Source organism: Pimephales promelas, chromosome 18 (genome assembly GCF_988280905.1).
Source record: "Pimephales promelas chromosome 18, fPimPro1.hap1.1, whole genome shotgun sequence".
Classification (NCBI taxonomy): Eukaryota; Metazoa; Chordata; class Actinopteri; order Cypriniformes; family Leuciscidae; genus Pimephales; species Pimephales promelas.
Window position 1 is genome coordinate 5,540,610 of NC_142786.1, and position 27,998 is coordinate 5,568,607.

The following is a 27,998-nucleotide window of genomic DNA, read 5'->3' on the forward strand; positions in this document are numbered from 1 at the left end:
CAGCAGCAAAACTGGACATGATAGTCACAAATTTTTTCAAGCTTATTTGAGTTAAGAGAACTAATGGGGATGATCTTTTAATTGTTATTCAAACAATGTATGTCTCGTGACCGACTAGTGTTGCCAACAGGAACGGTGTAGAGTGCCCTCTGGTGGACAAACTATACAACTCCAACACTCATGACATGGTTCAAGCGTGTTTCGTCTGTTTTTATTTTATTTTTGAAATATTAATTTATCGGCCATTATAACTGCCGATACCGATAGTTTGGAAAATGCCTAATATCGGCCGATAATATCGGTCTGCCGATATATCGGTCTGGCTCTAGTTGTCGCCCACTATGACACACTATACGAGACGATACGATCGAATCTTGCGTCCAGACGCCCGTTGTCATTTACGAATCTCCACGACTCCCTACGTCAAACGGATCGTGCCAAAATCGGGCTAAAATCGTGTAATGTGAACCAGGCACCACATCCACAAATGTACAGATTCTCAATACACTTGTAACTGTAATGCGTTTTTTTTTCCAAGACATTTTCCAAGCTCTTAAAAAATCTAAAAGAAACATCAAACAGCAAATTGTAATTTCTAATCCAAATTGCATTAGACAATAACATGACTATTCAAAATAAAATCTGTTTATCTTTTTTATTGTTCATATTAGGAGAAATAGTTACGTCAGATGAATGAGTGTTGATCTATACAGCAAAGTCATCTTAAAGAGTAGTTAATAATAAGTATTAGGAGTGACAGAAGTAACATTAATAATAATATTGAGAACCGTGTTATTTTCCAAAGACATATATGGATACAACGAGGATTATACGTGGAGGACTAGCCAGTCACCTGGCTGCTTACTGGACACAGACGGCATCATGTAAGTCAGTGATCGGATGGTTTAGCAATATGTTAACATCCTGTACTCTGATCTCTAATGTTGCCTTTAATACATTTTTTAAAAATCATATTTCAGCTGGACCAGAAAGACAATCCTTCCCTTTTAGAATGAACACCTCATCTCTATATTTATACACACACACACAGAGAGTAACTCCCAATGGATAATGATGATAGTAATAATTGCATAAAAAATAACAGTTAATATAATAATAACTAGTATTAAAGGTTTTCTTAAAAAAACACTACTAAATAGTACCTGGTAACCAAATTGTTGTCTGCACAATATTTTTTTCCCCTTCCTTCCTTTCTGAAAAACAAAAAACAAAAACTCTTTGTAAGGAAGGTCAAGAACATATAAAATGACAAAAAAAAAACTTTATAGATGTTTTCACACATTCATCTCCTTCTTAAACTGTTCTCTGACATGCTTTTTCAACCAACCCTTCACACACTCAAACACATACAACATCCATACACAAGGACAATAGAAAAATACATATGATAAATGGCTAAAATGTAACGACGAAAACAGAAACAATGATTAAAAAAAAGTTCATTTAAGTGCCATCTCCCATAAACCATTAGCTTCTGTCCCTTTAGTGCAGTCTTGGCCTCCTCTTTCCAACAGGTCTCGGGCTGGTAGTGACAAACCAGTTGCACGTTTACTTGACATGTCAATCAGGAGGCCTGCAAAGCAGTGTCATAAAAGCCATTAACACTCCATAAGTGCTTAGAAAGTCATACGCATTTGGAACAAAATTAAATGCAATTATTGGGTGAACTATTCGCATTGACCTGTTTAAATGCCGCAGGTATGTGTGTGCATCTTCCTGCGAAATATTTCATGTAAACTAGATGCAATTCTGTACAATTCATTTATCGGATACTTTGGTTTCTGTCTATTTTTTTGACCAGCATTTGTAACATTTATAAATTGGAAAAAGTAAACTTGCCGGTTTTTTACAGCTTGATAAAAGCATGTGGTAGTCTTTATCAGCAGCTACTCATGAAGTCGTCATGATGTATATCGGAGTGTTTTTATTCATACTCTCACAATCCCTGAAGGAAATTCTTTTTTATTTTAAGTTTGTATGTTCATCTAGGTAGTAATGGAAAAAATTTGATTGTGGACCAATTTTAATCACCAACATAAAATAAATTTGCTCAATTATCCCTTTTCCACTAATAATGCTTTATTCTCTGAAATAAAATAGTTTGAAAACATGTACGAACTGTTCAATATCAATTTTATTTAAGTAGACGAAATATGTTCTCAAAATAAGGTGTAAGACCACGATGTTTTGAAGGTTTTGAAGTCAGTTATGTCAATCTTTAGCTCTCAAATCATTGGAAACTCTTTGAGAGGTTCACAAATCCCCATTTCAGAATGATAACCCATGGTTCTTGCTGTGTAACTTTCAATGGCCTTGGTGTCTGGAAGTATTTTTCCCATAGGGATTTAAATAAATAATAATTAAAGCTATAATCCATGAACCAAACCAACTAGCTATAGGGTGAATCTTCATCACACACCTTGATTTTGATTTTGAAAAAAGGTTCTAGCACTTGGTGCGATTAGCTTGTTGTGATTAGCTTATTGGAGATTTCTTTGCCGAATCATGGCTAATATAGTTTTTCATCACTATTAAACAATTATTTAATAAAAAAATAAGGTGAAATAATGCGGATTCGTGGCTTCAATAGAAGCATATACCATTAATTGAACCTTGGAGCTCACAGTAGGCCTGGTTTGAATGTCTAAGGGTGTTCACATTAGCATTTTTAATACCGAACCTAAAGGCAAAAGTTAGGGTTGTAGCTCGGTTTTTAACACTGAAACTAAAGATACCGAACCTAAAGGCATTGGGATACTTTCACAACCTGATTGGTCAACTTTTATAACGTATATTTTGAGACCGAACTTACTGAACATCCAAAAAATGCTGTATTCTAGGCTCAATGTGTGTAGCCTACATACATGTTTTGACCAGCTGAGAACTGGAATGCATCTTGTGACATCATGTCCTGTTTTTGGTTAGTTTGCATGTCTTTGATTCGTGCTGCGTTCATATTACATTTGAACCGTATCAGAGTTTGTTTGGAAGTGTATCGAGACCCATCTATTCAGCGATCTCGCTCCGCTGTTTGATGCGCACCAGAGTTCACACTTATTCGAATGAACCGAGCAATCGCACCAGGGTTCGTTTTAGTCAAACCAAACATGCCCTATGAACACACCCTAAAAAATTGATTTCCCAATGGAGAAAATTATTGTGATTTTCGCACTTTAAAGTGGAAAAAGGGGTTGAGTATTGAATATATTTAAATAGTCGCTAACTGAAAATAGTCATCATGCTTAAGGCGATTTTTGTGACACTGCAAAGCAAGTCTAAAGAAAGACAATCCAAAGAGTTCATCTCTTCATTTCTCCTCCATCTGCCATCCTTCCCTCCCTTCGTCCTACCAGTCTGAATGTGGAAATCCTCCTCTGTCCCAAGGCAGTGTTTTTATTTCCTTCCCAATTCATGGTCCATTTCTCCTCACCCCACCTCCTCGCTCTCATTCTCCACGAGTTGCTCTACGAGTTCATGTGCTCCACCTGGATGGCAGAGGTGGAGACGGTGAGGCAGAGGTCTTTGTGGGCCGTCAGGTCGGCCACGCTGACAGGCTTGTACTGGATCTCTCCAGCCGACACGGTCTTGTACTGATGCAGGTCGAAAGGGCAGGGTATTCCCTCCGTGACAGAGTAACTGGTTGGCACGTTGGGATTGGGCTGGTTCTGGGCTTGCGCCGCTGGTCCCACTCTGGCTCCCGCGGCTCCGCCGCCCCTACCTCGCCCGCGACCCCTGCCGCTTCCTCCACCCGAGGGCTGACCCGGGTTCTGGCCCTGCTGGGCTTGCTGGGCAGCCACTGCAGCCGCCACCGTCAGAGGGTCTGGGTTGTGTTTCCGCATGTGTTTCATCAGGTACGTCTCCTAGAAAAGTAAGAAAAATGCGTCAAACTCAAACATCTTTGACTAACTCCTATCTCTAACTGTAGGAGAATAAAACTGGAGAATGACAAGATGGTCAATGAAGGATTCAGGGGGTGGGATCTTACAGATGTGTATGCGCGGTTGCAGAGGCCACAGGAGTAGAGTTTGGCGTGTTTCACCGTATGTGTAGACAAGTGAACCTCCAAGCTGGTCGCATCTGTATAACCGCGGTTACAGTTGTGACATTTGTATGGCTTGTCCTTGTTGTGCTGTCTTCGATGAGACTGGAAAAAACAGTCTGAATTAATACAAATATTTGGAAGTTATTTATATTAGTTTAGTGTCAGTAAGGGATGGGAATCATAAGGAGTGCAATGCCAATGTAATGCATTTACTGCCACTTTTACAAAACCTTTAATGACATAAATGCAATTCAATATTTGGACCCAACTACACTATAGTTCAAAAGTTTGGGGTCAGTAAGTTTTTTTTTTTTTAAAGAAATTCATTATTTGATTCAGCAAGGATGCATTAAATTGATCAAAAGTGACAGTAAAGCCTTATTAATGTCATTTTATGATACCCAATATTTCTATTTCAAATAAAAGCAGCAGAACTGTTTTCAACTGACAATAGTAATCAATTATTTATTGATCACCAAATCAGCATATTAGAATGACTTATGAAGGATCATGTGACACTGAGAACTGGAATAATAATGCTGAAAATTCAGTTTTGCATCACACAGAAAGATGAACAACCAGTTACTAAACTGAATTAGGTCTCAAGTGACAAAATAGTTGATTTACGGTTCACACAGCGCGTTGATCCCGGGAAATTGCCAGAACGCCTTCTGTGTGAACGCAAACACGACCCGGGATTGACACCGGCATCGATGCCGGGTTGGGGACCTAGTAACATTGCCGGGATCAGTCCCGGAACGCGCGCTGTGTGAACAAAAGCCAGGACCAATGCCGTAAGGGGTGTGTCATAGTGATGAAGCTCGTGCCATCGTGCGACTCTGTTGCTCTTAGAAGAAAGTTTGTGTTCGTCATCAACAAAGAAAGGACGAACAAATGTCTGCAAACTGGAACGAAGCAGAGACCAGGAGCTCCTCACTATCCGCGCTGAAGCTGAGCTCGTTCACCCGCTTTGTGGAATGGTATGCGCGTGTACATGTTTTTGACGCGTACATTACACGTCTCATCCGTCATGCGTCTTTCCGGGATCTTTCCGGGTTGTTTGTGAACCAAGCGGCAACATTCTAAACTGAAAGCTGAAGCCTACCCAGAAGTGCGATAAACTGCAATACATCTCAAATCCACTAGAGGCCGGTCCCAAAAGGGAGCAAATATCCATAGACGTCATGTTAAAATATCCGTTTTCACAGCATAAATTCATGTTTACAGTTTGGTCCCATGGACTTTTATTGTAATCTTCAATATTTTCCGTGTGCCTGACAACTGTGAGGGGGGTGAATTTTTTTCTAACTCGTTAGTTTATATCATATTTAGATATAACGTATGACAAATAAGGGCGGTTAACTTTGATTGACAGCTGATAACGGGCTGCACCGAGTGAATTTCACGTCTCGGCCATGATCTGACACAACACATCATACCACCTCTGTTTCCTTTCTGAACATTTGTATTTTGTATTTCCCAAGATTTTCCAGTATGGCGCCGCCCATACCCCCCATAGATACAGTCGGTTGGTCTGGGAACGCCCCCGGGAACGCCCCGTCACGTGGTGTGAATTTAGCCCGTGGGGGAAATCATTGCCTTGGCGCTCATTGAAATACATGGGACAATCATGCCGAAGGGTTGCGGTGTCGTTTTCTGTACCACCAATAAACTAACAAATTACAAATTGAAGTTCTACAGCCTTTCTTACATACATGCAGAACCGGATAGGAGGACAAAATGGCAAAATTAATCATATCTTATTAGATTACTGTGTGAGTAGAGGTCCCTGTGTGATATAGTAGTAGATGTTTAACTCGTATTAGGCAGTGGGCCAGATTTGTCTGACGTTACGTCCCTTACGAAAAAGAACTATAGTAATCCTATGGCTATTAGTATTCTATAGTAGTGTATAATACTTCTGTGATGTTCATTAATACCTATACTTCTAGGCTATGTCCCAAAATACTATAGTATTCCTATAGGATTAACGTTACTATAATAGTTTGTCCTAAAATACTACAAGATTCCTTTAGTTGTTTTTCATAAGGGATGTTATTAGCGTTATCAGCTGAAGGTTATCAGACTGCAGTCTGTGAGAATTCGGATAACTGTCAGCAAAGTCCCTCTGCAACTTCGTAGCGACTACTTTGATCACCGTTTTACAAAAGGATTAATAGTTTGGAGTGAAGCATACGTACAATTGGTAAGTGACATGGTTTTATGGACTTATAGTAACTTATACGCAAGTTGATTGAGTTACAGGCTTGTGTTGCCGGTAGCTTCCGCGATGTCTTACCTGAAGATTCAACCAGATATAATAGTCTGGAAACGACACCTCCGGCCATTTGGTTGGGTCTTTGGCCCAGTTTTTAATTAAATAAGGGCAATCATAACCTATTACAGTTAAATTTGCAATGTATCGTTGCCGGTCGGCAGGCATAAATGACTCCCAATATGACATTTTTGTCATTCAAATACATAGGATGGTCGCGCTGCTTTCCCCCACGCCGACCACGCCCCCCAACTATGACGCGTTGCCGACTGTATCTATAAACAGCCTCAGAACTGTTCTTCAGAGAGTCTATGGGTGACGTCACAGACGCTTTGTCCATATTTTTTACAGTCTATGGTGTGAACGCACTCACAGATGCCGGCAAATAACTGGCAGTGCGAATGAACCGAAATCAAACAATCAAATGCCGGGTCACATTATCCGTGTATTTTCCGGAATCTCTCTGTAAAAGGGGCTTGAACGAGTCGGATAATGCAGCAACCACACATTCTGATTGATAAGGGTTTTTGATTCAGTAAAACGAACTGAAAAGTCAATAATTTTGGAACTGAAGTGGGCTTTCATTTGCATATGGCCTTTCTGAATAGTAATTTTCAGTGTAGTTCAGTCTGCAGTGGAACCAAAGCTCATTCAAAATTATTTGGTACAGTACTTTATTAAAAACACTGTTCTTAACCCTAGTGTCAATTTATGCTGATCAGATACAAGTTTCTTGAGCCACAGGATTTCAGTCACTTCTACAGAAAGCTGAAATGCGTGAAAGCATCACTGAATATGGTTACCTGGAGGTTGGATAGTTGGGTAAAAGCTTTCTCACAGCCGGGATGGACACACTTGTACGGCCGATCACCAGTGTGAATCCTTTAAAACAAAACAGTAGCATTTAATTTGAAAATCACATGACTACATTCTGCAGCGTCTAGACGACACAATCCTCACGACTACAGCATGACAGATGACAGACAACAGAGGAGGAAGGAAAGAGGAAAAGGATGCGAGGAGGAGCTGTAATAGTCCAGTACTGATTCTCTCTCTCCCTGTCTGTTACCTGTTATGCTGCTGTAAGTGACTGAGCTGCCTGAAGGTTTTCTGGCAGTAGGAGCAGGTGTAGGGTTTGGCCCCGCTGTGGATGCGGATGTGCTGGGACAGGTAGCTGGAGTTGGCAAACGATTTGGAGCAGTGAGGACACTTGTGCGGTTTGCCCTCTGTGTGGTTTCTAACAAGGGATGAAGGGAAGGGGATGAAAAGAGAGACAAAACAGAGAGAGATTCACCAATAAATCAATAAATGACCCCTATGTGGATCAAATCATGACTGTAGCATAAGGATTTGCTGTAGGTTTCATGCTTTTAGCAATGTGACGGTGCTCTTTGTGGTGTCTGGGTTACGAAACGCAGCACACAAAAACACAAGGCACTTCATCTTATCCTCTCTCTCTCTCATTCTCTCTCTCACCAGCATCCTTTCCCCCTTCCTAACTATAGGTTTATATGAAACCACCCCAGAGCCTTTAAACCACAGCAGAATGAAGCAGATGAAACAGATATGGTGAAGATAGAGTGAGATGAAATTCAATTAAAGACTCATTCTTGTTGTTAATAGCATAAAAATGACATGGAAATGAGAGGAAAAGGACATGACATGCCAAATAATGTAGAGAAGAAGCTCAAGTAAAACAGAAGCAATCAAAGACTAAATGACGCTTTATATTCTTCAGGCCAGCTAGGAGCCCATTTAACTGTATTCACTGTCAAGTAGTGTAGTTTTTACACACTAAAGGGACTAAAGTCAAAAATTATTAAGGCTGCCCCCAATAGTCGACTAAACGTCAAGGAAAAAAAACTCCACAGGAACTGGCGTAGTCACGCAGTGGCCGATCATAAACACGGCTGGGCAGGCCCGATAGAGAGTTCACCCAAAAATGAAAATTCTGTCATCATTTACTCACCCTCAAGTTGTTCCAAACCTGTATAAATGTATTTGTTCTGCTGAACACAAAAGAAGATATTTTGAAGAACCAACAAGTTTGTTTAAGTTATTGGGCACCATAGACTTCAATAGTAAAACATCTTTCCTTTGTGTTCAGCAGATAAAATAAAAGTTTACAGGTTTGGAACAACTTGAGGGTGAGTAAATGATAACAGAATTTTTGGGTCAACTATCCCTTTATCATTAACCTGGATAAATGTGCACTAATATTAGGCTAATTTCTAAGTGTAAATGTGGAGTGTTGGAGCTAAACACACAAGTACAGCGCTAACTGCACAACATGTTTATCTTAACTTCTACGTCCACGCCATCGGAGTGAGTCTTCACAACGGCCGGCTTTATTAGCAAGGTTGTAATTTTAACTATGCGCAAAATTGGAATATTGCATAAAACATTTGCGAATAAATGTTCCATGTGTTCAAGAGAAAAACAATCTCAATTTCTGGTAAATTGGCACAAAGTATCTCAACTTGGCATAATGACTTTTGCGTAAACAAACAACATATGTTATCTACATGCATTTTGAGCTATCCGCGTGTATGTCTATGTTGTTAAATGTCCGAGGGATTCCATGTGTGTGTACACACTGTTAAATGTCTGAGCGAAATGAAACAAAATGTAGATCTACATCTGGGGAGCGATATTTTTTTCCTAGGATTGTAGGGGAAGACTAATAAATGGTATTAACCCCAGTGACGGGTAGGTTAAGGGACAGGGTTGGGGTAAGCCATATATTTATACATACAGTAATGTAACGTTAAAGAGTGACTAAACCCTAAACAAACTTTTTTAGTTAATGATCTGTAAGAATGGATCTTTATTAATACCAGTCATTTATTCGAGTAACTTTTTTGACATTTGTGTATAAAGTGTTTTATTTCTACAATATATGGTTTAAAAACGTCTTCGTGCTGCCCTCTTCAGGTTGAACGGTGGCTACTGCAGAATTTTCCTATTGGATGTTAGCGGTTCTTCGTGACGCACGTTTCAGCTCACCACGCTTTTGGAACGAGCTATAGCCTTGGCAGCTTGTTTCGTCAAAAACCACTGTAGCGAGTCAGGAGTTGGAATTGCGAGTATTGAAAACGATCAGGATAGAGTGTTTTAGCATTTATTTCGTCCCCTCTATCTCCGCTGGGGTCTGCCCACTTTTTCAGCATTTATGCGTGTAGATAGCACACCAAAAATGAAAATACGAATTGCCATGTCATACATTTGCCATTTCATCAGATCAGTCTGTTGTAAAAATGGAAGCTGCTGCAATTAGGTAAGCCACAGTTTTCTCCATCATAAATTACTTGTGTTCAGATGCTGGTGTTTGGCAACGCAATCGTGTAAGACGCTTCTGGGAGGGACTTCTCATTCTGATGAAGATATTTCAGAACAACTAAACCAACATTTGAGATGCTGTCACTGTGCAACGAAACTAATCTGCTAGTTAGTCCAGATATCCAATCACAGCCTCTGTTGAGGCAAAGTCACATGTTTTTGTGTATATGATGTGAATTTAAAAAACTTTATGAAAGTGCATAATGAAGAATACAATGCCAGTATAAATGGCCACACGACATTGACAAACTTAAAGTGTATCAGATGAAGAAGATGAAAGTTAGTCATTGCGGTGTGAAATAAGAAAAGCAGATGAGCAATGAGATCAGCATGAGTGAAAAAAAGATCTGCTTCATTCTTCAGAGAATATATAATCCTGTTTAAATTAGTGTGTGTGCAAGCCCAAACGTCACAGCATCAGGGTGGGAAAGGGCAGGGAGGTATTTAGAGGAAGAGAGAATGGAAAAAGAGAAAGATAAACATGCCTATCTTAATCAAAAGCACAACTAGGCCAACTAAACCATGCCCTGGCAAGACGAGGGTCCATCCTGTAGGAGGTGTAGTGGTGCATACTTTAAATAGCAAGGTACACAACACACACACGCATACACACACACATACCGTGTATGCTGCTGTAAGTGACTGAGCTGTCTGAAGGTTTTCTGGCAGTAGGAGCAGGTGTAGGGTTTGGCGCCGCTGTGGATGCGGATGTGCTGCGCCAGATAGCTGGAGTTGGCAAACGATTTGGAGCAGTGAGGACACTTGTGCGGCTTCGCCTCTGTGTGTGACTTGGCATGAATCTGCATGTCTGATTTGCTGAAGAACGTCACCGCACACATCCGGCACCTACAGAGAAAAATCAGCAGTGCATCTGCATTAGAAATCCAAATCGCATTAGAAAGTGATAGTAGCTTCTTAATGGGACACCATCACCATATTTTTTTTTTTTTTTTGGGGGGGGGGGGGGGGGGGGATTACCTCAATGTTTTGTATTTGGGAAGGGAATTACCCTGAAATACCATAGTATTATATTGTATTTTATTGGGGACGGGAATTACCCCGAGTACTGTAGTATTGTATGATATTATATTGACAACCAGAGGTTGTCCGAATTTGTTCATGGCGAAGTCAGATTCGTTTTGTATTAAAGGGATACTCCACTTTTTTTTTTTTGGAAATAGGCTCATTTTACAACTCCCCCAGAGGTAAAAAGTTGAGTTTTACCGTTTTCAAATCCATTCAGCTGATTTTCTGATATTTAGAAGAATATCACTAACCAGACAGTTGAGACCAGTTTCTGGTCTCATTGACTTCCATAGTAGGAAAAAAATATACTATGGAAGTCAATGAGACCAGAAACTGTCTGGTTACTGATATTCTTCTAAATATCAAAAAATCGTCTGAAGACATTCGAAAACGGTAAAACGCAACTGTTTAACTCTGGGGGAGTGGTAAAATGAGCCTATTTCCAAAAAAAAGTGGAGTATCCCTTTAAGTAGGATGCATTTGTATTGAGAATTTCCACAACAGCACTTTCAAGACCTTTAGTGAAGTTTTTTACTTGAAATAGTGATTCAGTTACAAAAAATGTATCACAATACATCTCATAATTTCTAAATAATGCATTACATTTATCATCTAGATATATAGGTTCTTTCCCCTACTGAAAACAACAATTTTCCTAGTCAAAATGTCATGAAATTAAACTTCTTAATATGAAGTTCAAATAAACATGCAAAAAGTGTTGGTGTGAGCATATAGACCAAAGAAACTTGTTTTTACAGTAGCATTTTAGTCTTTTACTGTTAAAAGTTCGATCATTTTTTCATAGTATTCTAAATACACACTAAAATCAATCAAATCAGATAATAAAGTATTCAATTAAAACCACAAAATAATTTGTTTTCAAGATAATAGCGAATATGGAAGAAAAATTGCTCTGTTTTTCAATAATCCCCTGTTTAAATGAAGATATTCCATAACCAATAACAGGTACCTGTAGGACTTGTTCCCATCTTTGCTTTGATGATCATCCTCATCGTTGGAGAGGTCATACGGGTCACTTGTGTTGTGCTATAAGAGAAAAATGCAGTGAGGAGTAAACTTTTACTTATCCCTACCTTTAGTAGGGAAGCGTGTTTTGAGGAACTTTTCAAAATATAGCAACATCACAATAATAAATATGCTCCATTTCTTACAATTTTAAGGTTTTTGAAGAATAAATTTGACCCCTTTTCATAGTTGACTGATTTATTATAAACAAGAAGTTCTTTATATGAAGGTAAAATTATGACACCTCAGCAACCTCTCACCTGTCCCCCAGCGGCCAGGTGCGCAAGAATCAGCGCATCACTTCCTGTGGCGAGTGTGTGGGCTGAAACGGGGCCTGCCCTTTGCATCATGGACTTCTTCTTTCTCCCCCGCTTCGCAGGAACTGGCATGACTACAGCAGGTGGGATGCTGCCATCCTCTTTCTTGTCTGTTCATGTCAGGAGGGCAAAAAAACAAGAGTAATGTAATATTGATTATAAAATATAAAGTGCATAATTTCTTCCTGCAAATGCATTCAGAAGATAAAGCCAATGAGAAGTTTTAAACTTGTGACAGAAACTCGAGTCTTTACTGCACTTTTCAACAAAATGTCTGACATGACCTACAAACATTAAGTCAATCATTAAGTAAACCTTTCAGATAAATTTCAATAAAACTGACCTAAATGTGTGCTAAAAACCTTATGACACATTGTAATGCCCCAACTTTTAAAGGTCTACCTTGGCAAAACATTGTGGTTTTCCAAACCAATGATCTTATTATGCCTGAGTACAAAAATTTCTCACCCTGTATTATATAAAATAATGTTGTTCTTATATGAATTTATTAATTTAACTGAAATCTTATCACAGCAAAATGTTGTTGCTGAGAGGTTATTTAAATACTATTAGTCGTCACATTGCTAATCCATGTATAAAAAGGATATTTAATCCAAAGTCTGTCATCATTTACTCACCCTCAAGTTGTTCCAGACCTGTACGAGTTCTTTCTTCCAAATCTTATAAATATCTTTATTTGTGTTCAGCAGAAGAAAGAAACTTATACAGGTCTGGAACAACTCGAGGGTGAGTAAATGATGACAGAGTTTTAATTTTTGGGTGATCTATCCCTTTAAAACCACTAAATGAATACACAGGGTAAATAAACTGTAATTTCATTGCAATAACTGCTTTAGTGATGTGTGAATGAGTGTCATTGTAGGTTTTTTGGTAGAGATGTACATGTGCTATTATACTTACAGTGGCTGTGGAGATAGAGGGAAGGGGACCGGACAGCCTCTGACAGGAAAAAGCAGAACATACTCAAAATATAGAGCTCCCTGTGCCTCCCTCTCTCCATCCATCATCCATCCCTTTTCACTACCTCCCACAGTCACTATCACTTTAATTTCACTTCCTACAGCTTCTTTGGATCTGAGAATGGCTGCTTAAAGGAGTAGTTCACTTTTGAAAAAAAAAACCTTTTGCTGATAATTTACTCACCCCCATGTCATCCAAGATGTCCACGTCTTTCTTTCTTCAGTCGAAAAGAAATTAAGGTTTTTGATGAAAACATTCCAGGATTTTCTCCATATAATGGACTTCAATGGGAACCAAACGGTTCAAGGTCCAAAAGAGAGTTTCAGTGCAGCTTCAAAGGGCTTTAAACGACACCAGGCGATGAATAAGGGTCTTATCTAGCGAAACAATCGCTCATTAAAAATAAAAATGTAAGTTTTATAAGCACAAATGCTCGTCTTGCTCTGTTATGTGATGCACGTTCGTGACTATCCTGTTTAAACTCGTTCATCAAAATGTCTTCATCAACGTTCATCAACAAATCTTTTTTCGAGTCATGACTCGAAGGGTCCTAGATAAGACCCTTATTCATCATCTGGTGTCGTTTAAAGCCCTTTGAAGCTGCACTGAAACTCTCTTTGGACCTTGAACCGTTTGGACCCCATTGAAGTCCATTATATGGAGAAAATCCTGAAATGTTTTCATCAAAAACCTTAATTTCTTTTCGACTGAAGAAAGAAAGATGTGGACATCTTGGATGACATGGGGGTGAGTAAATTATCAGCAAAAGGTTTTTTAAAAGTGAACTACTCCTTTAAGCAAGTGAATTTTTAAAAAGATAATGGTGATCTGGGAAATGCTAATGTTAGCCTGCTAGCATTAAAAGCATACGATCCCACCCTCCCTGCAAATACCGTCCAAAGCCACACCTTCTCCAAAACACATGATTGCACACAGCTCTCTGCAAACCGTCACGAGAGACGGCGTTAAACTACCTCATGTCTCAAAGCACATAACATTAAAATAATAATTAAAGTAAACAACTTGGAGAGCTTGTACCTGGCTGCTGCAGATTAATTTCACTGTTGCTACTGTTGACATAGATAAGCATAATTCTGAATCTGAGGACGTATATATATATATATATATATATATATGTGTGTGTGTGTGTGTGTGTGTGTTTATACAGTACATGTACAAAAAAACATTGTTACAATAAATAAATGCAAGTTTAATACTATTTATTGAAGTTCTATACATAATTCATATTTTATACATTATAACAATCTTATACTTTTGGTTTTATCACTAACATTAAAGAGCCGCTATCATAGCATTTTAAATGTTCCTATTTTTGTTTTAGGAGTTCCCCAAAACAGTCTAACATGCATGCAAGGATAAAAAACACTTTATTTGTCTTATAATATGCATTTATTTTTCACTGATTTGCTCACCGACTCCCAAATGATTCGTACAACGACTCATTTTTCCAAACCACTCCTTTGCGTGACGCTAATCGGCGGTGATTGGTCTGATGACAGACCCAGTCAGTTGTTTGTTAGCATAACGCATAAACAACATATTGATAAAGCACTGCAGTACTACAAGACGCTATATTCTTTATGACAACTCCAATAACAGCGACAAACATTTATCATATTTAAAAAAATTGACATTGGAGACCTAGAAGCTGCGCTGAGCGTAACTTACACAGATACACGCGCGCACACATACTGCCTCGCGCCCCGACGCAACAAAACCGTTCAAAACCCATAAAAGCAACAATTATTAATAATACTTACAGGTTGTGATTCGAAGGAGGAAGCTGATCCATATACTATGAGCCCTCCTTCAGGAGCAACCGCTTGCGAATCCACATTTGAATTCATTTATGTTTTTGAACGATTCGTAATTAAAATGATGAGAACACAATCGGGCTATACTGTTGTGGTATCGTGACAAATATGAACTCTAACCCCCGATTCTTCACATGCTCGTCCCTGGTAAATGAAAACAAAGTGGCTGAACTATCTTTGCATTGTAGAACACAGCGTCTTCTCGACATGATGCTATGATGAAGTATTTGAATGTGTAGACTTCAAGTTTACACTTCCGTCTGCACGCGCAGTAACTGGGCGCGGCCAGTATGTCTCTACGTCACGATGTAACAGCTAATGACTCGTTTCAAAAACAATTCATTTCATAGACTCAGAGTCGACTCTCACTTTTATCGACAATAACTTTATATACGGTCCACTTTCAGATATAAATCGTTGCAGGATGTTTTCATTCCCTTAGAGCTATATTCCACACCATATGAACAGTCATTTTCAAAAATCCATGATAGGGGCTCTTTAATTTAAAGGTGGGTATGATGGAAGGGTCTGAACGGTCAGTTAAATTGTTTACCTGTGTTTGTTGGGTGCAGAGCGGACACAATCATGGTCGTTGTTTGTGGTCCAGAAACAAAAGACTGAGAGGAGGAAGGAGGAGTGACCAATGCGCCCTGAGGAGTCGTGATCACCAACCCCGCTGAGAGACACAAGGGAAACACATGATTTTGACCAAATTTGAAAAGTTGAAAATTTAGTTAACATCTCTTCACTTTGAGATAACTTTGAACACCCACCAGCCGTCATGATGCCAGTAGTTGGTACGGGCACCACTGTGATGTTCTGGGACGTGTGAGGTGGGTGCAGGTGCGCTCCAACGGCAGTCATTTGTGCCCCTGCTGTCCCGGCTCCTCCTCCTCCGCCACCTTCCTGTTTCGGCACCCTCCCGATGGCTCCCGTGTCCATGGCGACCGAGCCTGGCACCGTCAGCACCGCCGTAGGGTAGTGCGCCGCGGACGAGTGCGGAAAGGAAGCGCCCTTGTCCGGCCCCAGCTGTTCTTTCATCTTGTTCAGAAACATGGCGTTCTCAATCTAAAATGAATGGGGGAAAAAACAAGGGAAAAAAGGAACGGAGGAAAGAGAAAAGGACGATGGATTGAGAGATAACACAGATGAAGGATGAAGGGGGGAAAAGGAGAGAGCAGCGAGGGAAGGGTTACTTTTTCTCAATGCTTGTGCTGGGCTTCCAGTGTGTAACTTTCACATGGATCAGTGCGAGGCTGGTGTTAGCCATCCCAGACTGGTATGCTTGTTTTGTTTTTTTTTGATTTACTAAATTGAGCTCAATAAGCATGGTGTGTCTGTTAAAGACACAACGATGTACTGTACAAGAGTCCAATAATAAGGTGTCTACCTGTCCTTGTACTGTTGGTACGGGAGACCAAAAGTATGATGAGTTGAAATGGGAATCTTCCATTATTTCTGCAATTGAAAAGCAACATAACTTGTAAAACACCCACTCTGCCTTTACCAACAGTTGTGAAATGACACCTCGCCCCTATGTTTCTCTTGTGGCCTGAAGATTTATTCACTCACTTGGACCAGACTTATTCATTTTGGCACCCAAGTACCTTGCATTACATTTATGTTCTTAATTTCGTTGAAACATCCGTCAAAATGTCATGCATTTTTACTCTCTTGACTTTATTTATCTTTAGGCAAAGGATAAAAAAAGCATCTTTCCGGTGGATGGCAAAGAGGCGTGTTGGGTTAGGAATCACGATACATGCACAACCCGATGTGTAAAACATAACTGACACAAATGAATAACATAAAAATGCATGCATGCCCTCTCAGCCTGCATATTACCTCCATGAAGAACAAACAGCTTGAACCAGGCAATGATGTCTTAAAGGGACAGTTCACTTTGAAATTAATTTTTGGTATATTTTAGCTTACATCAAGGGCATCCAAGATGTAGATGTCTTTGTTTCCACAGTAGTTTCAATTTTGATATTTTTAGGTCAAACCGTTCTTGTCTGTCAGTCATATAATGGAGGTCTATGGTCACCACCTCAAAGAGCATGCACAGAGAAGTCCAAATTAAACATGATTTAATGACTCGTAATTAAATGTACGTACACATTGATGGCCTAAGACACGAAACGAACGGTTTGTGTGAGAAAACAAACAGTATTTATATCGTTTTTACCTTTTGTAATCACAGTCACGTCCAAGTACTTTGACACCGTGTCCTAACTACACGCGACACGATAAAAACCAGCGACAGCAAGTGTGTCTGTCCACACTAGACGCGACGCGACTGTGATACGCCACACGTCAATCAAACATCACAGCCATTCAGAACAGCGTGAAAGCGCACTGCTGGCCCGCACTCGCATTGGAAATGGGTAAGGACATAATCAAATCAAGAAATAACATTATTAAAAATCAAAACATTAACAAAATATACCCATTGACTAATTTTGTTATGAAGTACATTTGTATGTTTGCATAGAATTTATTTTGAACGCTATATTATATGCTTTCAAAATCTGAGGTGAATTATCCGTTATCGCTTGTGGCACAGTGACCTATTTTTAACTAAAAATAAATCATGTGTACTCATAACCAGTGTAATATCTCTGTATGGGCGGATCTGTCAGCCGCGACGTCGCAGAAATAGGAACTGTTTCTAAATTAGAAACTTTGCGTGTCGCCGTCGCGTCTGGTTAGGATAAAAACTCTGATTAACATGGAAAAGATACCTTTTATCGTGTGTCGCGGCGTCGTGTTGCGAAGGCGCTTCTTTTTGCCCCAGAAGTGATCTCTCGCGCGTGTACGTCACTCATTGTTTACACAGAGATTTCAGAAGTGTTAGCTTTCACTGTGAAGATCTAAACATATTTAGATATACAGGAAATTGAAATGGAAGACGATTTTGATATATCAACGTAGCTTGGACGTGGCTGTGGTTACAAGAGGTAAAACCGATATAAATACAGTTCGTTTTCTCACACAAACCGCTCATTTCGTGTCTTAGGCCATCAATGTGTACTTACATTTACAAGTCATTAAATCATGTTTAATTTGGACTTCTCTGTGCATGCTCTTTGAGGTGGACCCCATATACCTCCATTATAAGACTGATAGACAAGAACGGTTTGACCTAAAAATATCAAAATTAAAACTACTGTGGAAACAAAGACACCTACATCTTGGATGCTCTTGAGGTAAGCTTAAACATATCAAAAATGAATTTCAAAGTGAACTATCCCTTTAATGGTCTCTCAAACTAGCCAAGCTGGTGCTCAGCTGGTTTAAAGTTAGCATGAAACGGAATTAGCGCAAGTCTTTTCTTCTCTTTTGTAACGTATATCAGAGTTAAACGTCTTCTCAAACAAGAAAAAATGTGGGAGGGGACTTGATTTAATACATGAGGAATTGTTTTGATGTTTGGATGGTTGTGGTTTGCAGTTGCTGTGATGTCATGTGAGTGACAGGTTGTCCACACACCAAACACCGTCAGAGAAGAAGGCTGCATCTGAAATCACATACTCTCTTCTTGAATAAATACTTATTTTAAATAAGTAATTACCACTGAAAAGTATGTTCTACATAGTAAGAATGTAACCTTGACATACTACATAGTCAATTAGGTTGCTTCACTGCGATTTTGGCCATCTGGAATAGTAAAGCGTCCATCATATGCGCACTTCAGAATCTCGGAAGTAGTAGGTCTTTTTGTCTACTCTTTTATAAGTATCCTGATTTCAGAAATGCATACGCATACAGTTGTTTAGCCTATATAGTAGGGAAGTATGTGATTCCGTATGCAGCCGAGATGTCGCTGCAATGGAGGGTATGCGCGTCACGTCACCGTCGGCTGGAGTGACTGCGGTTACGCCCACTGAGTGGCAAAAAGACTGAATGGCAGCATTTGTTTTCAGCCTGAATGGCGCGAAAAACACATCTACAACTGGAAAGAGCTTTGCGATTGACTGTTCAACTAGATTTGACAAGAAATCTGAGGTAAATTTTACAGACTCCGAAAGCTACAGAAAAGCAAATGGATCGCTGCAATTCATAGAAAAAACTGGACTCCAGGCAGTAAAATATGGATTTGCAGTTAACAATCTGTGTCAATATGCTGAATTTAGGGGTAAAACCATACCCTAGGCTATATATTGTAATTGTTATATAATATTGACAACTCATCAATAATTACCATAGTATATTCTGCATAATTGAACGTTTTTAAAAAAACACTGACAAAAAAAACTATTCAAGTTTTAAGGATGGAAGATATGATGATATAACATTGATTTAAGTGATCACATGGATTTAGAACCTACCTATATTGTATTTATACAAAAGGCAAATTTGCTTTATGTACTTCCCCGGCGTGGAAATCAGGCACATATAAATGCCAGGAATCATGCATGTCGATATCCATGATCACTGGATCTTTGGTAAGTTGTAAGGAACACTATATCGAGTCCAACTTTTAGTTTAAACTGATTATTGTTTGTTTTACTTGTGTTTTCGCAGTTTCCCCAATTAACCCAGCTCTTTTGCCACTCAGTCCAGCTGAGGCGTATTCCGACAGGAAAGTGACGTCAATGCATACCCTCTATTGGGGTGGGTGGGAGATTGAATAAAGATAACAAATGCACATGAATTTTAAACAATTATGTGCATTGAGATAAATCTTTTATAAAAAAATATATTTTTTTAATGATTTCATGGTTTAAAGTTTTGACAAACTAGTCTACAAGCTAAAACCAGTCAAGTCCATGTGACATTCGTTTAAGTGTAACAGATTATTGAAAAAACATGTAGGGCGGGGCATTATGAGATGTGGGCATTGCATTTAAAAAAGGAGGCAGATGAACATAAGCCTGCAGGGGCGGAGTTTAAGCAAACTAATTGATTGGAGGAGTTCTGCATACATGGACCAGAGAAAATCCTGAGGGTTTCACTAAAAAAAATCAGTTATGACATTTTCATTAAACATTACAAGGTCAAATAAACAGACCAGTTCACACACCATTGGTTCTTTGGCCCTAAACTTTAAACATGGATGAATTGTTCACAATAAAATCATCACATGCATTTAGAAAATATTGTGAATTTTTATTTCATACTGATTTTAAACCAGCAAACTAGTTTAGGCTGGTTAAAAAAGAAAAGAAAAATAAATTCAGCAGGGCTATGTTAGTGACATTTTTTTATAAATATACTTCGACTATTTTATATAAAATTTTCTTAAAAAACACACAATTTGTTGTCTGTAGCACTAATTGTTTAATTGCACGAAAGACACAGAACTTGCATTGAGAATCGCGCGCGCTATAAATAGGCATCAAAACAAAAGCAGCGACCCTGCGCCAAATCTGTGTGTGCGACCGATGATCGTAATAAAAAAAACAGATCAAATGTGCAAGTAGCCCTCCAAGTCAACTTTTGTGCATAACTGACCGTATTTCATTTCATATGCATGCCGAAATAAAAACAAGGTAAGGTGAACAATGACGCGTTTTATTTGTTTTGTAAGGGTTGCATCCGTGTTTTGCAGCAATGACAGCTCATTTAGCATGTTTCTATCTAGTGGGACCAGGTTAATGACATATGCATTAACAATCTAAAGGAAAGGTAGCTGGAAAGGCATAAAACAATCAATTAATGATATCAGGGCTTCCTCAACCAGCCTCCATTAAAATGTCAGCTTTTGTTATGCACGCAAAGAAAGCAGCACTATCCAAAAGCTATGCAACATGTAAACTTCCGCTTGCAAACAATAATGCCCCTATGCCTCCATCCCTCTCTCGGTTAGTCTCACGGAGAAAATAAAAAAGAAAAAAAAAACTCGAGGATAAAAAAAAACGAAGAGAGAAAAAAAAAACGTCGACGCCAATGCGAGAGAGACGCAGCTTCATGCAGACTTCCGGCTGGCGAGACAGGGGGAGAAGCGCCCGCGTGAGTTGCTCAAATTTGGAGAAATAATTCACAATTGACTCATAACTCTGTGTTAATTACCGGTGCTGGCGATTCCCTTTCAACCCCCAGGGCTCCTCCGGGCCGGGACAGTTCGGAAACTTCGTCCAAATCCGCCCGAACCCCTTGGATTCACCGTTTTTTTTTCCTTAATTTTTTTTCTTTTTTTTCTCTCTCGAAGGGCTGTCCGACTTCGCTCGACTACACTTCCTGTGAATGAGGTCAAAAATACAAAAACCTTACCGCCAAATTCACTTCCGCCATGTGAGGTCGTTTTTTGTTTTGTTTTTTTGGTGCAAAAAAATGTTGAAATGATGTTTGAAAATCACCATGTATTTGCATATCATGCATATTAATAAGAATAATTATGTGAAGAAATATGAACACGTTGCAACCAGGTTAATATGTATAGAAATATATGGTGCATTAACATTGTACATTTATACATGTAAATAATACAGCCTGTTCTTTTATGTATGTAAGTGCTCATTCTATATAATGTATTTATTTATTCATTGTATTATAAGATGTTTACATTTATTGTCAACAAGTACTATCTTTTTGCACATTTGAAAAAATTTATATATATATATATATATATATATATATAATATATTCACGGAGGCGTATTGCAAAAAAAAAAAAAATCTACTCTGTAGTGTTTACATATGTGTATGGTCCGCAAAAAATAAATTGTTTTCCATGAAAAAGCTGAAAACTGACTGGTGCTGTGGTTCTGGTTACGCTCCCCCCATGTGGGCGGGGGTTATTGAATGCTTTGTATTGATTGGTTCCGATTCGACCAATGACAGCTCAGCGGGAAAAGCGACTACACACACACATTTTCAATTTGAAAATTTCAAACGGCTACGAAGGATTATTTCTCTGGGGTGTGTTCCCAGTCATTGCATTTACTAGATCGGTTTATAAAAGGTTAGTGATTTTTAAAAATTATGCCTTAACTGCAATTATGATAATTTACATATTAGTCTTTATGCGGATTTGAAGATATATAGAAATGAATTGTATAAATATGTGCGGTGTTTTGTAAAGTTACGCGAATGACGTCGGCTTGGTCGCGATGTTTTTAGCCACTGTTTGTTTTCGTTAATTCACATTAAATCTTTTTATAAGTAACTTGTATTTTTCCGATTTCAACTCTTAATGTATAAGTTCATCTTGCTGACTAACGTTAACTAAACTTTTTAATGTTTTGGGCTTTGTATTTACTTTGTGCTTGACTTCACGAAGAGCTGAACAAGATCCATGAGCAAAGAGGTGAGATTATAAACATTCAAATAGGATATACAGGCTCAACAAGTTCAAATAAACTTGCATGCATGCATAAGGAGCCCAACCTACGTTATTTGTTCAGTTTAAAGAAGTATGAAGATGAAGTATTATGCACAAACACACATTAGCAGTTTAGGTTTGATAGCATTATTCCTCAACTACAACTCCTTTGTTTTGGTTTTCAAGTCTGTGAAATAGCTCTGCTGTCATGTATTGAAAGTCTGTTCATGTCATTCTCTTGGTTTTGCAGACTGCAATATCCCGTCTCCCTGTAATGTCTGGGAAACGGGCTCACACCAGCAACACGGATGGGGAGAGCCAACAGCCTGCGCAAGTGAGTTTGTAGTTCATTCAGATTTCACATCCTTCAACACAAATTCTCACTTTTGGGTGGGAATCCATATTTGAATATATTTAATGTTAAACATCCTCATTCGTTGCAGAAAAAGATGCGTAAGGTGGACACCGAGCCATCTCAGAGGTTCAGACCTGCAGCAAGTGTTGCGCCCCCGAGACGGCCTTTGCCAGTTAAAGCTCTTGGTAAGTTATATACAAATTAGAAATTTTTAGGTTTAGCTTTTGGGTTCTATTTGGCTAAAATAAAATGCTGTCTCTCTTCTTTCAGGCAAACCTATTCGTCCGATTGGAGCCGCAACAGTGGCTGCTGCCCCCTCAAGAGGTATTGCAAAACATTTAGCTATTCGGGACATCCTTTAAAGTCAGCATGAAATCAAAATGACTATTATGGAATATAGCGGTATTTATTTTGAAATAATTTCATTATCTTTTTAAATATGCCCTTCTATTCTTTAATCAAAATTACTCACCCATTCTCTTGCAATGGCTTCTTTTCTGATGATGTGTTTACTGGCATGAGGGCGGGGCAACCTGTCACTCACATGAGATCACAGCATTAGTAACAACGATCCAATCAATTCCCCATGGACAAAATCAAGTCCCGCCTTATTTTTTAATTAATTTTTTTCCCGAGAAGTAATTTCACTGAAATCTACAGCACACTACGAAAGAAAAGACAGCTTCCATTTCATGCTGACTTTAAAAAGTCATAGGCACAAACACACACACTTGTATAACACTACTACAACCAGGTAATTAGTACAAAAATACAGGTCAAACTATTCACCTGTCTTTGTCCATTTAGATATAAATGAATTTGGATATTATAGTTGCAAAGAAATATCGGAAGTTGGAATATGTCAACATAACATACATTTTGTCTTTCCATCAAGGTGACCAGAGAAGACCAGTTGCAGCAGTTGCTAAAGGTAATATAATATGTGTGGGTTAAAATGTTTCCATTTGTAAATATGTTTGAATTTCCAAAACTTTAACATGACAACAAATGGTTCATTTATCCACTTTCAGCAACTGCAGGTTCAACACAGTCACGAAGGCCAGGATGGGACCTGAAGGGAAAAGTCAGTGATATGGAGACTAAAGTCCAGAACTACCAGAGCAAAGTAAAGACTGTCAATCAGGAAAACGAGTATCTCAAGGAGTCGATAAACAAAGCCCAAAAGTGTAAGGCTGAAATCGAAGAGGAGAATATTGGTCTCAAAAAGCGTCTCAGGTAAATTGTATAAAATTAATCCATAACAAATCATAACCTGGTGGTCCTTCATTTATTTGCCCGATAATATTCCTGATTCTGTTGTAGGGATTGTGAAGAGGAGCTGGTAAAGCTAGCTACTGTGAAAGATGACCTGGCCCAAGCCTCTAAAGAGAGAGATGGACTTAAGAAAGACCTCAGCAAGCTAACCGAGGAGCATAAGGTTTTGGAAGGACTCCGGGATCATTTGGAGTCTGAGCTGCGCAATGTACAGGTATACATCTACACGGGCCAAATTAATATCTGTCTCGAGGGATCTGACACTATTAAACTGTAACATCCTTGTGTTTTTCCTCAGACTCAGCTCTCCATTCAGACCTCTGCACTGGGCCGGTGTCAAGACAGTTTGAAGGAGAGCCAAGAACTGGTCAGGAACCTTGAGGAAACAGTGGCCCGTCAACGGGAAGAGCTCCACTCTGGAGAAATGGAGCGAAGGAAACTCCACAATACCATTCAAGAGCTCAAGGTAAGCTGTGATGAAGACCTATGTGCGTTTTTGTTCGCTTGGTTTCAATTCGTCACATCGTCTGTGTCTGAAATCACATACTCTCTGAGTAGGTACTTCTTTTGAATAAGTAATTACTTCACCATGTGACCTATAAGTGTCAGTTGTCACTTCTCTGCCATGCACAAATCCTCTCCCGTGGCCTCTTGGGATAGTGAAGTGTCCATCTCACCAGAAGTAGTAGGTCTTTGGTTTTCCTGCTCTTATGGGTACTGTGACTTCAGACAAACTGCTCATCACACTGTTTTTTTGCGTACTGTATTGTAGAGAAGTATGTGATTTTTGGGTGCAGCCATTATACTGGGTGGCTTTGCACTGTCAGATGTCATTGGTCCAAAATCCCACTAATATTTTCAAGTATTTAGTCATGTTGTATGTGCATATATGCATTAATTAATCACACTTTCTTTTCTTTTTTAGGGAAACATCCGAGTGTTTTGTAGAGTCCGCCCATTGCTGACTGGCAATCAGTCTGATATTCTGCACATCCAGCTGCCGGCCCACGACAACAAGGCTCTCACCCTTGCCAAAATGGAGGAGGTAAATTCTTCTCATCACGCTTCTGGTTTTAGGGACGTTTCTTCTTTGTATAACCATAAGCAGGAGTTCTCAACACTGGCCATTGAGGTCCACTTTCCTGCTGAGTTTAGCTTCAACCCTTATCAAACACAACTGAACAAGTTAATCAAGGTCTTCAGGATTACTGTAAAGTTAAAGGCGGGTGAGTTATGTCAAGGCCAGAGCAAAACTCTGCAGGAAAGTGGATCTTAGGAATCAGAGTTGAGAACCACTGACTCAAAAGTATTTGACAAAGAACCCCTCTGATTTTCCTCTTCTCTTTTTCAGTCACACACAGGTCGCACTGCTGACACACACAAGAACTACAACTTTAGCTTCGACCGTGTGTTTGGGCCACATTCCTCACAGAGTGAGGTTTTCGAAGAGATTTCCCTTCTGGTTCAGTCTGCTCTGGATGGGTACAACGTTTGCTGCTTTGCTTATGGGCAAACTGGCAGCGGGAAGACCTTTACTATGGAAGGGGGCGACATGGAGGATTTGTCGGGGGTCATCCCACGTGCTGTCCAGCAAATCTTCAAGTCTGCCAAAGCACTCCAAGAGCAAGGCTGGCAGGTAAGAACTACATAGAATTCCATCTGTTGTCCAAAAGAGGTTAAATATGGTGTGATGTATTGTTTTAGGGCATCCACTGAGTGTTATTATTGCCCTCATCATGGTTTGTTATTAATGGAGTGTTCTTGGGTTGGTATTTTTAGTACACATTCACTGCCAGCTTTGTGGAGATCTACAATGAGACCCTTCGAGATCTTCTCTTCAAGGGAAAACCAAACAAGAGACCTGAACATGAGATCAGGAAGATCTCCAACAATGAGATCACTGTTACCAATCTCACCTACCAAAAAGTTAACAATGAGGATGAGGTACTGCTAGTTTAAAACGCATTATTATAAATGATTTATCAGTGCACAATTTAGTATTTTATAATTTTTTGTTAATGTTTCTTTGCTTCCTCCATTCATTCGATTAGCAGTTTAACTTTGTTATGATACAAAAGGAAAGAAAAGATGGTCATAATTTCCTGCAATCAATTTTCGTCTTAAAGGAGTAGCTCTGCTCACTTAAAAAAAAAAAAAAACACTTTTGTTGATAATTTACTCACCCCCATGTCATCCAAGATGTCCATGTCTTTCTTTTTTCAGTCGAAAAGAAATGAAGGTTTTTGATAAACATTCCAGGATTTTCTCCATATAATGGACTTCAGTGGGAACCAAACGGTTCAAGGTCCAAATGAGTTTCAGTGCAGCTTTAAACACCAGACGATGAATAAGGGTCTTATCTAGCGAAACGATCGCTCATTTCAAAAATAAATAAAAAAACTTTCAGTTTTATAAGCACAAATGCTCGCCTTACTCTGTTCTGTTATGCGCGTTTGTGACTCTCCTGTTCAAACCCATTCAAAAAAGATTCGTTCATTTTGATGAACGAGTTCGACGTGAACTACTCCTTTTTATGCTTTGTTCAAATTCAGAGTAATCCCAGTTATAATTGATTTGTTTGTATTGTTTCATACATGCTTGTTGCAGTTTTTTTTGATGCGTCTTTATTTTTTTTTTCTCAGGTGCATAACTTGATCATGTTGGCAAACCAGAACCGTTCCACTGCCCGCACAGGCATGAACGATCACTCGTCACGTTCTCACTCTGTGTTCCAGCTAGACATAGAGGGAGAGAACTCTGCTCGAGACTCCAAGTGCAAGTGTAAGAATCATATACTACCTGCGTCTACAATAACTTTATATAATAGAGAAACTTCTCTTCTTAAAGTGGTGTAGATTTCCAATTTAGGGTAGTCTTCATGTGTGATATTGAGTTTGTCCACACTTTTAAAGTCAGAAATAATATTTCACATTGATGCCTGATTTTAGTTGTGTATTGATGCTTTTCAGCCACGTTGTGTCTAGTGGATTTGGCCGGCAGTGAGAGAGTACAGAAGAGTCAGTCTCAAGGTGAGCGTTTCAAGGAAATGACTGCCATCAACTCTTCCCTCACCAACCTGGGAATTGTGATCGCTGCTTTGGCCAACAAGGTACATTTTTAGCTAAATATATGGAACCTAATGCTGAGCTATATTGGGGAATTTAACATTCTTCTATCTCACTTAAGGCCCGTTAGCATGAAGAAAAATAATGATGATCATTATTAGTGTCCACACCACTAATATATATCGATATATTAGTTATATTATCCTCTATGTGAAAGGACCTTTAGTATATAAGACTTATTTTCAAAACTGTAGTCTTCTGAAATTCGTGGTGCATTGTTAGATGTAGAAAATGTCTTTATATTCGACCAAAATTAATGATTTCACTCACTCAATTTTTTACTAAACTTTTCAGGAAAGCTTTATTCCCTACCGTAACTCAAAGCTCACGTACCTCCTCCAGAACTGCCTCGGAGGCAACAGCAAAACGTAAGCAAAATGCTCTCAAGTACATGTTTTATAGCCTGTGATGGAGTTTTTGCTGAATATAATTGTTTTACGGAAACTGTGACTCATTTCTTTACCTTTTGGACAGTTTGATGTTTGTGAATATCTCACCTGAGGAAGAGAGTTTCAGTGAATCGCTGAATTCTCTGCGCTTTGCCAGCAAGGTGAGTGATCTTAAGTGATCACATGTAAATGTTTTATTTTATGAGAATATAGAACACAGTCTATAACTCGTGCTCTCTGTGTTGCAGGTGAACGACTGTGTCATCGGAACAGCCTCAGCCAATCGGAAGTAGTTTAGCCGAGTTCATTTCTGAACATCCTCTGGTCATTTTTAAATGTTTTTAACTTCTGCTATTTTGTGTTTTTCCTAATCTCCTGTCTTTGGCATCTTTTTTTATTTCTGTAATGCAATTTATATTTCTGTGATGCATTTTAATGTACAATCTTACTGGCAGACAATTATTTTCATTGTTTTACAACCATTAAATGCATATTGTGCTTCAGAGAGATCAATAAATTTTCCATTTTGGCCTAATGGAAGTGCAGTTGTGAGACTGAATATGATGCCAAGTGGACAAAGTTTGGACAATTTTGATCTTGGGAAATTAATTTGCTTGCTGTGAAAATACAAAGGAGTTGTTTCTCTCACAAACTTTACCATAATAAACATGGTTTGTCAAAATACTTGTTTCTATAGTAAAACGGGTAATTTAGCCACTGTTATCA

General features: G+C 39.0%; 2 protein-coding genes across 7 annotated transcripts; one reads left to right on the forward strand and one right to left on the reverse strand.

Moving 5' to 3' along the window:
- Positions 1–641: 641 nt before the first annotated feature.
- Positions 642–21,106, reverse strand: znf384a (zinc finger protein 384 a). Of its 4 annotated transcripts, XM_039678824.2 has the most exons (12): positions 20,878–21,102; positions 16,253–16,320; positions 15,636–15,930; positions 15,416–15,538; positions 12,968–13,006; positions 11,990–12,156; positions 11,674–11,750; positions 10,299–10,523; positions 7,408–7,575; positions 7,142–7,220; positions 4,007–4,165; positions 642–3,881 (listed from the first exon to the last, which is right to left on the reverse strand). In XM_039678824.2, exons 2-12 carry the CDS (start codon positions 16,313–16,315, stop codon positions 3,486–3,488), a joined length of 1,791 nt encoding a protein of 596 aa, XP_039534758.1. In that variant the 5' UTR covers positions 16,316–16,320; positions 20,878–21,102; the 3' UTR covers positions 642–3,485. The 4 variants fall into 4 exon arrangements, with proteins under 4 accessions (XP_039534758.1, XP_039534759.1, XP_039534761.1 ...); XM_039678825.2 differs by lacking the exon at positions 12,968–13,006 and having other exon boundaries at positions 20,878–21,106; XM_039678827.2 differs by lacking the exon at positions 7,408–7,575 and having other exon boundaries at positions 20,878–21,105.
- Positions 20,232–27,956, forward strand: kifc1 (kinesin family member C1). 3 transcript variants are annotated; one of them, XM_089122710.1, is made up of 17 exons: positions 20,328–20,357; positions 22,087–22,113; positions 22,379–22,462; positions 22,572–22,668; positions 22,754–22,807; positions 23,379–23,414; positions 23,515–23,719; positions 23,807–23,972; positions 24,057–24,224; positions 24,684–24,803; positions 25,110–25,394; positions 25,538–25,702; positions 26,401–26,539; positions 26,728–26,867; positions 27,178–27,251; positions 27,358–27,433; positions 27,521–27,956. In XM_089122710.1, exons 2-17 carry the CDS (start codon positions 22,102–22,104, stop codon positions 27,563–27,565), a joined length of 1,866 nt encoding a protein of 621 aa, XP_088978836.1. In that variant the 5' UTR covers positions 20,328–20,357; positions 22,087–22,101; the 3' UTR covers positions 27,566–27,956. The 3 variants fall into 3 exon arrangements, with proteins under 3 accessions (XP_088978837.1, XP_088978836.1, XP_039534762.2); XM_039678828.2 differs by lacking the exon at positions 20,328–20,357 and adding an exon at positions 21,637–21,768; XM_089122711.1 differs by lacking the exon at positions 22,087–22,113 and having other exon boundaries at positions 20,232–20,357.
- The last annotated feature ends 42 nt before the right edge of the window (positions 27,957–27,998 follow it).

Bases quoted from the DNA above. Each gene is read 5' to 3' on its own strand.
- znf384a (XM_039678824.2), bottom strand. From the start codon at position 16,315: ATGGAAGATTCCCATTTCAACTCATCATACTTTTGGTCTCCCGTACCA. The intron at 15,931-16,252 runs GTAGACACCTTA...CATTCATTTTAG, and splicing joins TACCAACAGTACAAGGACAG to ATTGAGAACGCCATGTTTCT. The intron at 11,751-11,989 runs GTGAGAGGTTGC...TTTCTCTTATAG, and splicing joins ACCTGGCCGCTGGGGGACAG to CACAACACAAGTGACCCGTA.
- kifc1 (XM_089122710.1), top strand. The intron at 22,463-22,571 runs GTGAGTTTGTAG...CATTCGTTGCAG, and splicing joins AGAGCCAACAGCCTGCGCAA to AAAAAGATGCGTAAGGTGGA. The intron at 26,868-27,177 runs GTACATTTTTAG...TAAACTTTTCAG, and splicing joins TCGCTGCTTTGGCCAACAAG to GAAAGCTTTATTCCCTACCG.